Source organism: Hibiscus syriacus, unplaced genomic scaffold, assembly GCF_006381635.1.
Source record: "Hibiscus syriacus cultivar Baekdansim isolate YM2019G1 unplaced genomic scaffold, ASM638163v2 tig00116938_pilon, whole genome shotgun sequence".
NCBI lineage: Eukaryota > Viridiplantae > Streptophyta > Magnoliopsida > Malvales > Malvaceae > Hibiscus > Hibiscus syriacus.
In genome coordinates, this window is record NW_024063476.1 from 981,845 (window position 1) to 1,000,899 (window position 19,055).

General features: G+C 35.3%; 1 protein-coding gene across 1 annotated transcript; it reads left to right on the top strand.

Moving 5' to 3' along the window:
- The first annotated feature begins 4,610 nt into the window (after positions 1 to 4,610).
- Positions 4,611 to 16,123, top strand: LOC120188123. Its single transcript, XM_039191637.1, has 19 exons — positions 4,611 to 4,831; positions 4,941 to 5,925; positions 6,051 to 6,122; positions 6,226 to 6,433; positions 6,542 to 6,647; positions 12,031 to 12,123; positions 12,213 to 12,294; positions 12,373 to 12,432; positions 12,516 to 12,568; positions 12,659 to 12,825; positions 13,559 to 13,769; positions 13,967 to 14,024; positions 14,139 to 14,195; positions 14,318 to 14,560; positions 14,931 to 14,995; positions 15,095 to 15,151; positions 15,233 to 15,326; positions 15,608 to 15,748; positions 15,837 to 16,123. The coding sequence occupies exons 2-19, from the start codon at positions 4,975 to 4,977 to the stop codon at positions 15,966 to 15,968; spliced, it is 2,850 nt and encodes a 949-aa protein (XP_039047568.1). The 5' UTR covers positions 4,611 to 4,831; positions 4,941 to 4,974; the 3' UTR covers positions 15,969 to 16,123.
- Positions 16,124 to 19,055: the final 2,932 nt, after the last annotated feature.

The following is a 19,055-nucleotide window of genomic DNA, read 5'->3' on the forward strand; positions in this document are numbered from 1 at the left end:
ATAAATATGTCATTTATGTCAGTTAGATGAAAGGCTAAGTGCCTTTGAGGCCTAACTGTGCATTTGAAAGAAATGTGTCATTAATGCCAGTTAGATGAAAGGCTAAGTGTCTTTGAGGCCTAACTATGCAATTGGTAGAAAGGTACCAATTATGCCAGTTAGATGAACGGTTAAATATCGTTGAGTAAAAGAATAATGACCTAACTGTGTAATTGGTATAAATGTATCAATTATGCTAGTTAGATGAACGATTAAATACCGTTGAGTAAAAAAATAATGGCCTAACTGTGCAATTGGTAGAAAGGTACCAATTATGCCAGTTAGATGAACGGTTAAATACCGTTGAGTAAAAGACGAAAGGTTAAGCACTGTTGAATAAAAGAATGATGGATTTGCTATGCATTTGACAAAAGAGTGTCAAATATGCAAGTTAAATGAAAAGCTAAATACTTTGGGGTAGAATAATAAAGAAATTGAAATGTGATATGAATGGTATATAAGTGATAGGAAGGGATGATATATATATATATAAGGTACAACAATGCATAACTAGTATGAAGGGATGTTATAAAGGAAAACATAAACATAACATAATGGGCATGAAAGGATACCAAATGAAAATATAAAACAATGTATTAATAGTATTTAAGGTGTCGCCTTAATGATTATAAAATATACATGATCAATTAGCACATTGGGGCAATCCATGTATAGTACTTCCACATTTAATGTATGCAGGGCAAATAAAGAATAAAGGGGGGAAATATACCAAAAGGATAAGTATGACGAACATATTAAGAATAATTTCCATGATGGTATGCAAGAATTATGGTTTAACTGAGGAGGGCTTAACTGGTCCTTATGAATAATGAAGTTAAATTATTATTCAGTATTTATAAGATATGGCCGTATAATTGTAATGTTCTTGCAGTTTTATGTCTCACTAAGTAAATACTTAACGTGTGTTTATTCCACGCATAGGTAAAAGGCAAAGATTAGTGCGTAAGGAGTGTAGCAGTAACAGTAGCTTTCATCAATTAAAAGTTGACTCATCAGTAATATTATGACAATCTTATTCAATTTAAGAACTTAGTTGACATGTAATTAAACTATGGCAAATATTTTGGAATATAATTAAGTAATAGTTTTAGTATGTTGCTTTCAGAAATATCATATTTTGTAGTTGATTAAATTGAAACAAATTTAACGGGTTTGAAAATGACAAACATTTTTATAAAGTAATGTGACCTTTGTATCTTGTACACGGAAAGGTATATGGGATATGGGTGTTACAGATTGATTGATTGCAAAAGTTTTTTTAAACCTAAGGCAATGTTCACTTATTAGGGAGTCAATAGTATATCTCCCGCAAGTATGCTCAGGGGGTGACTACTGGTGATTCCCGAAGTAGGTCGATATCCTTTTCGAAAACCCTATCATGTTTCCAAAATTCCAAGGCAATGTTCAATTATTGGGCATAATAATTGATCTCCCACATTTATGCTAGGGGCAAATATTATTGGCTTAAATAATCAAACATCATTTTCAACTTTGCATCCATAGTAAATTTTTTATTAAATAAAGTTTAAACTCAAAATTTCCAAATTTCAAAATAGGGTAATCAATTAGGTACCAATTTCTGGGCGCTGTGGGGTGCTAACAATTCCCCACGCGTAATTGACTCTCGAGCCTGATTTTTGGATTTTTCACAAACCCCAAACTCGATATTTTGGTAAAATAAAATATTTTATTAAAATCACCCGATTTTTATGGTGTTCCAATCATACCTTAAATGGTTGATGACGACTCCTCACATTTCAAAATCTTTACAAAGAAAAACCTCTAAGTCATACTAGTTTTTTTCCCACCTGGACGAAAAAACGATGACGACAACGATTAACCATTAATAAATTAAATTTATAATTATATTTTTTACGGGAAAACACTAATAGAATTAGATGTAAATTTTAGTTATATTCTTAAAATGTATATATTTAAATAATAAAAGTTGTACACAAATAATTTAATATATATTTTTAAATTTTAAATATTTTATTTCTTTGAAAATATAGAAACATACTTACGATAATATAATTATGTGTGTATTGTTACGTTCAAATATATTAGGAGATGTAAATACTTACACTGTTGTAATTATGTGTTAAGTGCTACACTTTTTTTATTCACTTATACTGGTGTAAATATGTGTTAATTGCTACACTTTTTGTAGTATGGATTATGAAACTTTAATGTGTTATTTTTGAAAAATAATTGTAATAGGTTAATCGTAGGTTAACATGTAACCGAGCCGTTAATAACAGTTGACCGTTAGCGGTTAACCGTTTCTTAACGGTTAGATTACGATTGAAAAAAATTGTAACCGTTATAATAATTAACTGACCATTTAGGATAAACGATACATGTAACCTTCAATGAAGATGCAAATATTAAACCTATCATTGCATATTTGTTTTATATTATGAATTATTATTTATACAAGTTTTTAACTTTATAAATAGAATTGAAAAAAAGTTAGTGTTTTATTATAAAATAGTCCATACCTCCGACAGGTTCATTCAGAATTTATTTGAACCTTTCAATCTATCATCATCTCTTGATAAGATAATTAATAAATCTAAGAAATTTAATTAGACTCAAATTTATTGATTAGTGGCTGCATTTATCCATCTTGCTGGCTTACGGACGACAATTATAATTCTGGGCCTAACACCCTCACACATAAGGGGTCAATATATAAACCCCCAGAGACCCGAAGGAAGGCTGCTAATGAGGAAAGTTGATATTAGCCAAATTTTTTTGTTGTCCTCCTGGTTCTAAGGCTTTATATTAATTAATCCCGATCGACTCCGGTTTCACACCAGATTTTGGCGGATGAATCTCCTAGAGCAGGGATTTTCTGCATACATAAAGATTCGAACTCAATATTTTGCTTAAGCGATATCAAGCTACTTACCGCTTGAACCAATCCCTATTGATTGATATTAGCCGCTTTTAGTTTAATAGTAAAGTTCCCCACTTCCACCGATGAGGGATACATGAAGACGGATCAACGAATTGTAAGAGAATGTCACATGCGATCCATGCAAATCTCTCAAACACACTCCCGTCAAGCCTCAAAATCAAGATTCCAAACCCATGCAGGTAGACAAAAGAATCAATATCTTGAACCACTTACGAGAAAACTCCTATCAGAAAATTTTATCGGAGAGGTGATGTATTCTGAGTGTATCTCCAATGTTGTTATGGTGAAGAACGCAAACAACAATTAAAGACTGCATTGACATTACATCTTTGGGGGAAGTGGGTATTTTTTAGGTTAATACAAAATAAGTGTCTAAATTGTACCTTTTTTTCCATTTAGGTATCTAAACTTTTTTCGGTCAATCTAGGTGCTTAGCGTACACTTTTATGTGTCTCGGTCGTAGTAGATGTTAAATTTCGTCGTTAAATGACACGTTTCACTCTTAGGTAATTTTAAAATTTTTATTTTTTAAAAATATAAATTTTTAAAATTTTATAAAGGCGACACTGTCATTTAACGGCAAAATTTAACAATGATAACGGTTCAGACACCAAAAAATATAACGTTGGAAAAGTTAAACACTTAGATTGAACGAAAAATAGTTTAGACACCTAAATGAGAAAAAAATGTATAATTCAGGCTCTTATTTTTATATCAAGTATATTTTTTAAAATTATAACCAGTTAAGTGGAATTTTCACCAAACTTCAAACTTAGGAAATTAGTTTATGTTAACATATAATTTCAAATTTTTATGAAAATTGAAAAGTTAAAATATGAATATTTTTCAATCGATTACATGAGTGTGTCTAAACCCACGCATATATATATATATATATATATATGAAATTTACGGGTGTATTTAATTCGATTTAGTTTTTTTTATAAAAAAATTGAATTGTATTGTGTGATTTTCTAAAAATGAAATTAAAAATTAAATAATGTACAAAATTAAAATCAAATACAAACATACAAATTTGAATTGGCAAAATTATATATTAATTTAAATTTTTTTATTTAAATTTATCTTATAACAAAATTAAATCAAATGAATAAATTTTAAAGTGAGTTTGATTAAACAGTGTCGTTGAGGCTTTGATTCACTTAAAACAAAATAAAAAGATAAAATTTTCGGTGATGATGCATCCAGCCGACGACATACGAAGCTTCCTCACCCTGGACATGGCAGGCTCAGAAGCTGTTTACCACACTGCTTTTGCATTGTTTTCATTTGTTAAAAAAAGTGAGTTTAATTTGAATCATTATTTTTATTTTAGTTGATTTGATTTTAAAAAAAATCAATTTCGTGTTAGAAAACCAAATTTGAATCGGGTTATGAAAATTATCTAAACTGACTCAAAATCAGACTATAAAATAAAAAAAAATTAAATCATATAATTCGATTTGAATCGATTTTTTAATTTTTTCGTAAAAGAGTTGTATTTTGGGGTTTAAAGATAGCTAACGGGTAGCCCAAATAACAAGCAGAATATTAGGCCCTAGTGAGCCTCAATTCGAATAACCTTCTCAACTTTGTGTTATTTACGGATTTTGCCATCTCCCACCTTCCCCTTCAAAATCGCCCATCTCAGTCTTCCTGCTGGTTGGTTTCATCCTCCAACAACCTAGAAAAGAAGAAGAAAATGCCCCAAAATTTTCATGTTTCTCTTTAATTCTCAAAAGTTTAAGTCGAAAACCCTAAATTTCATCAAATCCGATCTCAATATCCTCCATTTTGATTTCCTTCACTCTAAATCAAATCTGTCATGGCCCTTGTCCGATCATAATCGCCAAAATTCTTCACTCCACTGCACCTAGGTTTCTCGATTTTTCTGTTCTTTATTTGATCGATGAATTTTGAAGATAATAATGATTGTTGTTACTCTTTTTGTTATGCAGAATTTTAGTGGATTTTGAGAGTTTAAGTGAGTCATGAAGCGGGAGTTGGATTTTGGATTGGATGGTTCAGTCAGTCCAACTCGGGAGTCAGTAGCTCAGCCTCAAACTCAGGCGAGTTCTAGTACTAATTGTAAAAGAGTTAAAGGTACTCAAGTGAATGGTTACATTGTTTACACCCGAGTTAAGAAGTCAAGAACTAATTATGGTGTTGAATTTTCGGAGAATATAAGGAACAAAAGTATGCCCGTAAATGGTGTTAAAGAGACCTTACTTGATGAGGATCAAGAGAATAAAAATTTGATTGAAGCTAATAATGTGAACCGTAATGAAATTGAAGGTCGACCGCAAAATGAAAACACAGCAAGGGATAATGTGGTAGTAGAAAATGTAGTTGGTGAGAGCTTAGTTGTGCGAGATTTTGTTGAAGGTGGTCCACTTGTGGAGGCTATCATTGAAGAGAGCCATATTATCGGGGAAAATGCCATTGTAGGGAAGTTGGTAGTTGAGGAAATTGGAAGAGATGGTAGGCCTGTTGTTCAATCAAGGCTTAATGAAGTGTCTAATTATAATTTGGCAATCTCTATGTCTAAAGAGGAGTCAGTGAATGAGCGGGAGACTTGTCTTGTTGATAAAGGTTGTTTTGAAGGATCATCAATGCAGATTTCTTATAGTAGTGATGGAAGTAATGATGATGTATTTTTGAAGGCCCTGAGGCTGTCTAAACAATCCTTAACGAGACCAAAGGTTGAAGCAGTAGACAATTTGGAATGTGAACAGCAGGCTGTTGAAAATGTTCTAGTTTCAAATTTTGGTGGAGAGGAATCAACTGAAGAAAGCGAATTGACGACTTCCAGGAAGAACTTGGAGTTGAAAATGTCAAAAAAGGTTGCCCTGACTAAGTGTCCAATGACAGTTAAAGAGCTATTTGACACTGGTTTACTTGATGGGGTTCCTGTGGTTTACATGGGCACAATAAGTAGTAAGGTGGTTCCTTGCTGCTTCGGTTATAAGTTTATCCTTTTTTTTTCCAATATATGGTCAATTTTTTCTTTAAAATTTAAATGTAGTGGGTAGTTTAAGCCTTAATATTAGTTGAATATGTATTTCAGACAGCTGGCCTTCGAGGAATCATTGCAGACGGTGGAATTTTGTGTTCATGCTCCTTGTGCAAGGGACGTAGAGTAAGGAATCTCTTCTCTAAATTGCAATTTTGGATTCTCTGGAACTCCATAAACTAATAATTGCTATCATTGAACTTCTTTCTGCCTTTGTTTTCTGTTGTAGGTTGTTCCTCCATCCCAATTTGAGATTCATGCTTGTAAACAATACAAACGTGCAGCACAATATATCTGCTTTGAAAATGGGAAAAGCCTACTTGATGTGTTGAGGGCATGCAGGAGAAGACCTTTGCATACTTTAGAAGCAACAATTCAAAACATCCTCAGTGCTTTACCTGAGCAAAAAAGTTTTACTTGTAGAAAATGCAAAGGTGACATTTTCTGTTGTTAAATTCATATATTACTGACCGAGCCAATTAGCAAGAATGGTTTTGATTAGAAGAGATCTTATTCCTTTTTTTTTTATTCGCTTGTTTCTAGGTTGTTTTCTGTACTACATGCCGGGCAAACAGGGCTGCTTTGCAATTCATGTGTAGAGTCAAAAAAATCTCAGTGTAGCACAATAAGTGCACCCAGTGCCGGAGCTAGGTGTGCATTCTAAAACTTTATTCTGTAAAAAGTTTAGGAATTGATGTCTCTTTTGCTATGGAGTTTGGTTGATTAGAGATTTGATGTTCTTCATCAGTTAAATTTTCTACTTGTTTGACGATTGCACTGTTATTTATGAGAATTTTGTTAACTAGTTATTATTCATGATCAGTAAATCTTCTTGATAACCAAGCATGTATAGATTAATGTCTTTGTATGATATTGACGAGGTTTTCATTGTACATTCAACAATAATTTATTGATACATGGTAGAAAAGTTACATTATTCTAAGTTTATTTGGCTGATTATCATTCTATCTGCATGCTCCATAGGAATGCAATTTTTTCATCCTTTCCTTCGTTGGATATGAAAATGAGTTACAGCATTAAGTTGCTCGTAAGTGATAAGTAAATACAAGAGTGATGCTTCTTTTTTTTTTATAGGAATAGTAGGTCTCATTAAAAACCTCCTTCTTAGTAGTCCTTTACCATGAGGTTAGAACCGACTAGCGGAAGGAGGAAAAGAGTACCTCAATATATTGATTTCAAAAAAAAGATTACATAAGACGTAAACCACTCGTTGAAGATACATAAGACTTAAACACACTCATATAACACCCTCGGAATAAAACCTCCGAACCTAGTACAACAAAGTGAACCACTACCCAATCCCCTCCTTAGCTAGCAAATCTGCCTCGCTATTACAACTTCTCGGAATCCACCTCACAATGCCTTCATTCTTAGAAACCGCATCCGCAATATCCTTAACAAACTTAAAAAGATAAGGTGGAACTGACTCCTGAAATTTCAACCAATCGACGGCTAACTTGCAATCACTTTCAATAATAAGCCTACCCTTCAATAGCCATTCTGATGCCACAAAGATGTCTAAACCTCTTTTGATAGCTTTTAACTCTGCCAAAATGATAGGACTAGAACCTAATTTTTCTGAGAACGACATAAGCTTGACCCGATTCCAATCTCTTAGAATCCCCCAATTCCAGCTAACATCCCAACAGAACTCACAGCTCCATCCACGTTAAACTTAAAAAAATCGACTGGAGGACTCAAGGAAAGCACAGGCCTGTTAAAATCCATAGTGGCTGAAATTTTATCAGCCAATGAAGGATTCCCAATTAAAGAATCCACTTGGATAGAGAGTAAAGGATACTTAGCGAGGAACCATTTCGCTAACCTTAACCTAATTGTGAAAAACAGTGAGGATGTATCCAGCTTACCTCTTTCAAAAATAATTTCATTTCGCATCTTCCAAATTGACCATAAAACAGCCCCCGGGATAAACTTCCACATATTAGAATAAGGCCTCAGAACAGACCATGAATTTAGAACTGAAGACGGATCAGCAGGTAAGGCTAACTTGATACCCCAATAGCCTATGATTCTGTTCCATAATACCCACGAAAACTGGTAGGAAATAAACAGGTGCTGAACTGATTCTTCAACTTGATTGCAAAAGGGGCATTGAATGTCCTCCCCTAAAGGAACCCATCTTTTTTCCAATTCCACTCTAACCGCTAATTTATTAAGTGATACTTGCCAAAGGAAAACCTCTACTCGAGGAGGAACCAGACCCTGTCAAACACATTTAGTCCACCTAAAGGGATCCTCATCAGCTGAGTAGAATGATTTCGTGCAAGCTTTGACAGAATATAACCCCTCACCCACATCGTCCCAAAGCATACAATCCTCCAAAGAATCATTTAATTTGATATCCTTGAGCCTATCCAATAATTCAACCAGTTGAACCACTTCCTAGTCACATAAATTCCTCCTAGTCTTAATATTCCACTCCCATCCATTCGAATCAAAGCTACCAAAATCAGCAACCTTACCCCCTTGATTAAATGAAAGGGCAAAAATCCTAGGAAAAAGAACTTCCAAAGGAAAATCCCCCAACCATGTATCATTCCAAAAGGAAATCGAATTTCCATTCCCAACTTGTAGCTCTGCAGGCCGTTCAGTGGCGGAGGAATGGGTGTTGCTGATTTGAATCTTACAAACCGAGCTCTGCTGAGTAAGTGGGTATGGAAATTTGCTAATGATAAAAATTCGATGTGGAAGAAGTTCTTATGTAGCAAACACAATGTGAGCTGCCATTCCATGGATATCAAAAAGGTTCTATCTCAAAAAGACTCCTGGTTATGGAGGGGAATTGTGAACAATTATATTAAGGATGATGCTATTGGTGGATGTCTTAGATCTCATGCTAAGCTTCAAATTGGTAATGGTAAATCTATTTCCTTTTCGAGCGATTCATGGATTGGGGAGTTGCCTTTGAAACTGCTGTTCCCTAGGATTTTTGCCCTTTCTTCAAATAAATTGGGTAGTGTTGTAGAATTTGGGAGTTTTGATTCGACTGGATGGGAATGGATTATTGAGACTAGGAGGAATCTTTGTGATTGGGAGGTTGAACAGTTGGTAGAGTTACTAGATAGGCTGAAAAATATTAAACTTTTGGAGCACTTGGAGGATTGTTTGTTGTGGGATGGTTCGGGTGAGGGGTTGTTTTCTGTCAAAGCATGTAGGAGAGTTCTTTCTTCTTCTATTGATGATTCTTTTCAATGGAATAATTGTGTATGGTTGGGTTTAGTTCCTCTTAGAGTGGAGACTTTCCTTTGGCAATTATCCCATCAAAAATTAGCAGTGAGAGTGGAATTGTTGAGAAGAGGGGTCAATATAGGAGAAAACATTCTCTGTCCTTTATGTAATCAATGGGATGAATCGGTTCATCACTTATTTATTTTTTGCCATGTTTCTTGGGAACTGTGGACTAAGCTTATAGGGTACTGGGGTATTCGGTTAGCTCTACCACAAGACCCTCCCAACCTGCTCAGTTCGTGGGTTGATTTGAGGCCTAATTCTGCTATATGGAAGTTTATTCCAGGGGCTGTTTTTTGGTCAATTTGGAAGCTAAGAAATGAGATTATCTTTGAGAAAGGAAAATTGGACAAATTTTATTGTTTTTCACTGTTCGTTTAAGATTAGCCAAATGGTTTATAGCAAAGTATCCCCTATGCTCCATTCAGGTAGACTCATTAATGGTGATCCTTCTTTGGCTGACAAATTTTCTGCTTCTAAGGTTCCGAACAGCATGGTGTACTGCTGGAATCCTCCTCCGGTGGACTTTTTTAAGATGAATGTGGATGGGCTGTTTGTTGTGTTGGGATGATGGCTGGAATAGGAGGAATTCTCAGGGATTGGAATCGGGTTATTCTTCTTTCATTTTCAGAAAATGTCGGTCCTACCACCCCCATTCTAGCAGAATTGAAAGCTATCAAAAAAGGCATTGACATTTTTGTTTCTTCAGAATGGGTTTCGAAGGGTAGGCTAATTATCGAAAGCGACTCAAAGCTAGCAGTGGATTGGATCAATAGCCAAGTTTTTGTCCCTGTGTTTCTGTCTAATTTAGTTAAGGAAATTGTGACTTCTGTTTCTCTAAAGCAGGCTATTGTCAGGTGGATTCCTAGGAGTTGTAATTGTGAGGCTGACAAGCTAGTGAAAGAGGGAATTGGGTGATTGTTGACGTGGCTTTAGTTGGTTTGTATGCTTTAGAGAAAAGGTGTTTCAGGAGTGTTTTATGTCTTTTGTATCTTGGTGGAGTGTTCTTAAGTTTTATGTAACAGCTTAAACTTTAATAAATTGATGTATTCTTTTCCTCCTTCCGCTTGATGGTTCCTGCCTTAGGGAAAATGACTACTAAGAGGGAGGTTTTTAAAGAGGCATTCTATTCCTATAAAAAAAAATAGAGTTACAACTAACACTATGTTTAGAACATATGAAATTCTTCCACAAGGAATCTTTATCATTTGCAAATTTCCAAACCCACTTTCCCAACAAAACTCTATTAGTAAGTTTCAAATCAACGACTCCTAGACCACCTCCACTCTTTGGTTTACAAATCTTATTCCAACTCACCCAATGCATTTTCTTCTTCTCCTCCCCTCCACCCCATAAAAAATTCGCCATCAAAGAGTTTAATTTTTGACAAATCTTAGATGGAATCTTGAAAATAGAAAGATAAAAGATAGGTAAGGAGGATAATACCGACTTAATAAGCACCAATCTACCGGCCATAGACAAAGAGGAAGCTTTCCATCCCGCTAATTTCTTATCAAAGTTGGCAATTACCGGCTCCCACAGTTTTTCACAATTCCTTTTAGCTCCTAACGGGAGGCCTAAATATACCGTCGGAAAGGTACCAATAGAGCAGCCAATGTCCTTAGCCCAAATTCCAAGGATGTCCTCCTCCACATTAATACCATTAAGTTTGCTTTTAACTAAATTAAGATGAAGCCCCGTCATAACACTAAAAATCATCAACACTCGTCTAACATTTTTAATTTGAGTGATGGAGGCTCGGCAAAAGATAATTAAGTCATCAGCAAACTGGAGGTGAGTCAAATTGAAACTGTTTTGAATCTTTCCAAAAGAAAACCCTTGAAATAAGCCTAAATCCACAGCTTTAGTTAACATCATATGAAGAAGTTCACCAACCACATTAAACAAAAGAGGAGAAAGACTGCATCCTTGTCGCAAACCTTTCGCAATATGAAACTCTTTTGTAGGAGACCCATTCAGTAAAACAGATATTGATGCTGTGGAAATACACTGCTCAATCCAAGAACACCACCTTTCTCCGAAGCCCATCTCCTTCATAAGCCTTAACAAAATCTGCCAATCCACAGTGTCATATGCTTTGCTAAAATCCACTTTAAAAACAACCCCCTGCAGCCTTTATGCCTTTTTTATGTTCCTCCTGCATAGTTTCAGGTCATCAGAGCTGTATATGACATCAAATTCACCACATTGTTCTTCATTGTCTATTTCTTCACAAAATAGTAGTCCATGGAAGACAACAAGAAAGTTGGTGACCTATTTTGACCTATTTTATCTTACTGTTTCCAATTACTGTCTCATAATCCTGTTTTTAACTCCTATCAAAAAAAATAATCCTGTTTTTAACCATTTTCACACCATTCATGAGAAGTAAATAGTTCTATTTGGAAGCTGTGGTAGTTTAAACTTTAAATAATGTTCCTCTTTAAATGAGTTATGGTTAGTTCATCGTGCCTTTATCTGTTATTTCCAGGTTAACAAAGCCAGGGTTATTCACAACGTCATTGAAGAGTGCTTCAGTGCATATTTCCTCGCAAGATAAAGGCCAATGGAGAATAAAAAAGAAGTTAGTATAATTATTTTTTGTCATTTTATGATTGTATGTTTCTAGCTTCTAATTTACTTCCTATACCTGCCAAGTTTTGACTTTTGAGACACGAGGACCAGTTTTCAATGAAACCTCTTCTAAGTGTCTTTGGTTTTTTCTTCATAATTCCCTTTTTGTCCTTTTATTGGAATTTCTCAGGCCAGTGAAACCAGTTTTGGTGTCAAAAACTTTAAAACACTCTTCACCACCAATGCACTCACCCAATGAAAGTCAATGGAAGATGACAACGAAGTCGGTATCTTTTTAATATGATTTTCTGGACTAAGCTCTGCATTTTCTTTTTCTGATGTCAACCCATTCTCATGGATTTTCCCCCTTAGGGATCAGCGATTACATAAGTTGGTATTTGAGGAAGATGGACTGCCTGATGGAACAGAAGTTGCATACTATGCCCGTGGACAGGTAATTGAGATAAAAGTAATTCATTTTATGCCTTTCTATCTCAACGGTGTTTTAATTGTCATTAGTTTTAATGGACAGAGATTGCTTGAGGGTTACAAAAAGGGCTTTGGGATAATTTGTCGTTGTTGCAATTGTGAGGTATTGTTCTTTTATTTCTTGAGCTTCTGAATTTTGCAATTGTATTGTGCGTCTGTTTATGCTATTTCCTTTTTATTGTGCAGGTTAGCCCATCACAGTTTGAAGCTCATGCTGGTTGGGCTTCTCGTCGAAAACCGTATGTTTTTATATCAGATGCTATACAGCTTTCTTCCTAAGTTACTTCATATTTCCAAGTATATCTTGATTATATTTGTGTTTTTGACAGCTATGCACACATTTACACTTCTAATGGGGTGTCTCTACATGAACTGGCAATATCTCTCTCAGAAGGTCGTCGTTATTCTTCCAAGTATAACGACAACGCATGTATCATTTGTGCAGATGGTGGAGATCTTTTGTTTTGTGATGGATGCCTAAGGGCCTTCCATAAAGGTTCGATCATAAGAATCAAGAATTTCTGATAATTTTAATTAGGAAATCAATGGGTAGATGGTTTGCTCTTGTTTACTTTGCTTCATAGCTTTACTTTGTTTCATAGCTTTACTTTGTGGTATTATTGCACATATAAGGCTTCATTTATATGTCTTTGGGGTTTTAGGATTGATCTTAGCAGTTCCACTATTTTGTTTTATTAAGAATGATAATTGGGCAACCACAGCCTAAGTTCTCTAATACCTATGTTATGTGTCTCTAAGTATGCATGAGATTTATAATATAACTACACTTTTGCCATCAACATTGTTGCTGATAAAAAAATTATATATTTTAAAGAGAAGATGATGAGAAAGGGGGGGATCAGTTTTGTAATGTGCAATAGGAACATTGAATGTGGTATTCTATTCAAAAAATGTACGGTCAGAGGAAATCTATAGTAGCTAGAGTTGGAATTACATATTAAAATGGATGTATTCTCTCTGTTGCATGTTATCAGATGTTTTTGTTGGCATTTTGCGTAACACATTTACTATTAACTAGACCATTTACTTTGCTTCATAGCTTTACTCGTTTCTTATCTTGAAAATTCGTTGCACGTGGAATTATTGTTTTGTTTTCTGATTTAGTTTTCTGTCACCTGTTAAAGATTATATTAGTTGCCTCAGAAGATTATGTACAACTCTGATTTCCTTGATTGATACTTATTAGCCAACTTTATTGATCTATGCAGAATGTGCATCGCTACCCACAATTCCTCATGGTCGTTGGTACTGCAAACATTGCCAGAACATGTTTATGAGAGAAAAGTTTGTGGAGCATAATGTTAATGCTCTTGCCGCTGGAAGGATTTTAGGAGTTGATGCTATAGAACAGATAACCAGCAGATGCATTCGAATTGTGAAAAACTTCGAGGCAGAACTTAGTGGCTGTGCATTATGCAGGTGATGTGTATACACTAAGATGAATCTGATTGAAGCTTATAGTTCCTGAAGACTATTATATAGTTTGCATGGTGATATTTCTTCAAATTTCATATCCTGTTTTAAACACGCTTTAATTTGGCTTGGAATTTGATAAGAGCAGCAAACATCATGGGTTCATATCAGAATTGTTGTTCATTTGAATTTATTTTATATAGGGCATGTGATTTTAGCAAATCAGGATTTGGTCCTCGGACAATTATACTTTGTGATCAGGTATAATGTTAATTTTCATTTTATCCTTTTCCTGTCTTGGCCTTCAGGTCTGCTAAACATGTTTTCTTATAATTGTATTTCCACTGATATCTGTGTTTAATCATTTTGGACCAGTGCGAGAAAGAATATCATATTGGCTGTTTGAGGACTAATAAAATGGCTGATCTAAGGGTATGTATTAGTCTTATTATTTTTGTTATTCTGTTGATTATTTGATATGAAACTCTGGTTCCTGTTTATTGGAATTGCTTTGTTGTTAGTGGATGAGATAACTGAGTCCTGTTGTACAACAGGAAATACCGAAAGGGAAGTGGTTTTGCTGCTCAGACTGCAGTAGGATCCATTCTATGCTACAGAGATTGCTTACTTGTGGAGCTGAAAAGCTTCCAGACTCACTTCTGAATGTTATAAGGAAGAAGTATGTGGAAAAGGGTTTAGATGCTGATATTAATATTGATGTGAGATGGAGGCTTCTTAGCGGCAGATTTACTTCTGAAACTAGATTGTTACTTTCTCAAGCTGTCGGTATCTTCCATGTAAGTCTCTTTCGTGTTTTATTTAGATGTTTCTTTTAGAACCGATTGCTGTTTCCTGTGTTGACAAACAGTGGAAATTCGATTTCTCTGTAATTATTGCAATTGTTATATGTTTATTTTCTACTATTTTATTTGGAAATATGCTTCTTGGGTTGAATGTAGAAACATCAGTAGCACCGTAAATTTTATGCTATTTATTCTCATTCTTTCCTCCTTTTCTTTATCTTTTAGTTTTCTTTTCTCCCTTCTGCTACAGGGGTTGGGGAAAGGCTAAATTGTATTTGTCAAACATAAAAGAAGTATAGAGTGGAGCCATGGCTTACCTTATTTCCCCGAAATTTTACTGATTCTTTTTTCCATTTATTTCAAGGAATGTTTTGATCCTATAGTTGATGTAACAACTGGGCGAGACCTTATCCCATGCATGGTTTACGGGTAAGCATGAGACCTTTTATAGTGCTTGATTACCTTGTTGCGTGATAACGTAAGTGCTATCCGATTTTTTTTTCTTTGACAAACTTGCCTCTCTCACAGGAGGAATTTGAAGGGCCAAGAGTATGGGGGAATGTACTGTGCAGTTTTGACAATCAAGTAAGACATATTTGTATAATATTTAAAGCTCTACAATGTTTTATAGAACGTTAACAGTATTATCTTTTTCTGATGCTGCAGTTCATTCGTTGTGTCAGCTGGAATAATTCGAATTTTCGGGCAACAAATTGCAGAACTCCCTTTAGTTGCTACCAGCATCGCTAACCATGGGAAGGTGAGGCCAATGGTCCGAAGTTTTGCCTTTATGACATTCGCCTAGAATCCCCACCTTGTTTTGTAGCTCTAATCGACTGGATTTCCAGTAGTCTGCAAATTTATGGCTTTGGAATTTTCATGTCCAAACTGGAAATTTATCTAGTTTGGAACCAGACCAACCCATCAAATGATTTGAAGAATATCCTTCATGCTGGCCCCCTTGGAATCGCCTTTCCTATACTCTTTTAGTTCTTTGTGATCTTACCAAATTATTAGTTTAACAGTTGCTGTATCCTACAGGGTTACTTCCAGTTGTTGTTCTCTTCCATTGAGAAGTTGCTGGGACTCTTGAATGTCAAAACCATTGTGCTTCCAGCGGCTGAAGAAGCAGAATCGATCTGGACAGACAAATTTGGCTTCAGGAAGTTGACACCAAACCAGGTTAGTCACTGCTCCATAATTTGTTTTTCTTCCGTTACCCTAACATGACCGCCATGTTACTCAAACTTCCATCTTCCATGTGCTCCAGCTTAGCGAATACCGAAAATCCTGCAACCAGATGGTGATTTTCAAAGGAACTACGATGCTACAGAAAGAAGTTCCTCCATGTCAAGTTGTTAATAGTACAGAGCGTACGGAGTTGCATAATGGAATGGACTAAAGGAAAGGAAACGTTTTGTGTATTTCTTTTTCTTTTTCTATTTATTGGACGTCTATATATATATAAGTGAAGCTCAATTTGTGAAGAGGAGTGAGCTCAGATGTTAAAATTTTCTGATACGGGCACGGGACTTGAATTTAGAGGAATAGTGAGTAGGGTCTATATTTTATTAAACTTTTGGTTTATGGCAAGTGGATATTTTAATCCTTCCCCTAATTTTCTGATACGGGCACGGGACTTGAAGTTAGACATTATGATTAAATATGTGTCGTAACCGTCTTTCGGGTGGGTTCGGAATCGGGCTTCGACTTAAATAAAACATGTTTGAGTCACCACTGATCGTTTATTTTTTTTTTTTAAATTTGGGTTGACCAGACACCATAGTTTATTATCTTACCTAATCTGCGTTTTACCATAAATGTGTTGAATTTAGGAGTCAATTACAGTCAAGAAATGATTAGCACTCTTGTACTGCCCTTTCAGTACCAATTTAATTTTTCGGTGTCTTAATTGCGAAAAATAAAAGTTAAATTGAAATTTAAAGATTTGATCCGAATTACTTACCCTTGATCGATTGAAATTGACCTAAAAAATATAAAACAGATTAGTGTCAAATATTAAAGTAAAACGAAATTAAATAATAGTGATATAAAAACATAATTTAAAATTAAAAGGATTTAATTGCAAAAATTTCAAAATTAGAGGTCAAATTGACATTATTCAAAAGCTGCAAGAAAGAATGAAAGTTAGGAGGGGTCAATTTGTAAAATATAAGAAATTTAAACAGGGATTAAATTGAACAAATTCGAAATTCGAAGGTAAATTTGTAATAGGTGACCAAAATGAATTACATCAAAAATCTAGGGACTGCGGAAATAATTTAAAATTTTTATTATTACAACCTAGTCCCCTACAAATACCCTAAAATCACAAAAATATCATTCAATCTCATTTCTAAAAAAAAACAATCTCTCTCCCAATTTCCTCTCAACCTTCCCCCGACCGGTATAGGCTGGCTACACTCCGACGAAACCCCCACCGTCCTGGCCACCATCGACCACCGCTCCAACCACCACCGTCGGTGGTTGAAAAAAGCAAACTCACCCAAAACGTTCCTCTCGTCTCCTTAGGTTTAAAACCGATGCCTAAATCCCCTAAAAATACCCCCACTGGCATAGATCTAAACGCAAAGATCGAGGCTTTACCTTTTCCGACAATGTTTCTTCGTTTCCTCGGTAATTCCTCTTCTCTCGAGTCAAAACCGACACAAGCACTGATGATTTTTTTTATTTTCTTTGATGTTTTCGAATGTTGCTCTTGGTTGATTCTCCTTTTTTCTTTACTGTATAGTATGGGTTTTTTCGTGTCTTGCTTGTTCGACTTACAGGGGCTTATATAGTCGTTCGCCAGTGGTTATTTGACCGAGAAATATGGGGTTGTTCCCCTCATTTTATGTTTACTAGGATTTTTGGGGATAGATTTCCCTCTTCGTCGAGGGTCGTGGAAACGTGGTTCTTGTTTGCTTCGATTCTGCTGTGATTTGAGATACTGGGAATCTCGACCGATAGATCACCGGAAACTGGTCCAGGTGTCTCGATCAAATAACCACCGGCAAACGACTATATAAGAGAGATTTGAGTTAAAATTGACTAAAATAAGTTAGAAATTCAAAGTTAACATGTCAAAATTAATAATCAACGTGTCAATAGGTTGATTAAACGAATCATATCAATGGATAAATGAGTCAGTCAAACATGGTAGGATAACAGGTAAACAAGTCGGTCAAATGGGTCGGGTTAATAGGTAAATGAATCGATTAAACGAGTCTGCCAAATGGGTTAGATCAATAGATAAACGACTCGATCAAATGAGTAAGACAAGTTGGAGCAAACGGGTCATCTAGTATGGGCTGATGAGATATGGGTAAGGTTTAGTAGGCCATGTAATCTGGGTCATATTAGATTAGGTCTGACTAGGTCAAAGGTCCGTTTAGGTTAAGGGTTTTGAGCTAGCTTGTTGGGTTACTCTTATTCATGCTCATATGGACTAAGTTGGGCTTATCGACGTATCAATGACTTGTAGATGAAAATCTATTTGGATATGGTTTCAATTGATGAGACCAACTAGATTGCAGGTTGTTAGGCCTTGGTTGACCCACATATTGAGTTGGGCCTTAAATATTTGGGCTAAAGCACAAAATAAGGTTTTACTAAAGGTTAGGGCAGACTTAGAGTTCGGTTAGGGGAAACGATAATATGAGCCTTACCTTAAATAAGATGTAGGAGACCAAAATGTTTAAAAAAATAGGGGTCAAAATAACTATTTAGTCAAACGTTAGGAGTCTTTTTGTCTTAAAATTAAATGTTGGGGTCCAAAATGCTCCAAAATAAGAATAAGCCAAAATGACTATTTAATCAAATGTTAAGGTATTTTTTGACATTATGCCTAAACTAAAATGTATAATTGGACTTTTGATTTCCAAAGCATGTTCAAATGTTGATTTGATATTTTGAAGCATGTTTCCGGTGAGTTTTGACATGTTTAAGATGATTCAAGTATGGTCATGTTTAGGATCAATTAGGTGTCTGATTGGTAACCCGAAACGACATGTTCAAGTTGAATTTTTTTAAAAGGATCGATTCCTTGTGCCTTGTTGCCTAAGTAAAATTTTGGGAACTTATTCGAATAAAAATAATTGATTCCTTTTCGAGTAAAAAATTGATCCAATCCAATCCAACCCAACTCATCACCATTCCTATTATTAGCATTAAAAAGAATTGTTGGGTTCTTATATGGTTGCCCTTTTTGAGTAAAGTGCGATTGTTGAGATTGTGGTGCAACTTGGCACTCGTAATTTGCCCATTAGAGGAGACTTGGACTGCATAATTTGAATCAATTATTGCCAAGTGTTTTGAAGGTTTAAGGTGGGTGATTCTTCGGCCTGTAATGCCCACTACCTGATGTCTGGCTTGGTTCCTTGGGTATGACCAAATAGCATCTTGGGGTCGAAAGACTCGTTGGTCTTAAATAGAGCCACCATGGACAGCGGTTTGCTCAGTGATGGGCCATTCTCCCGCGACACTTGAG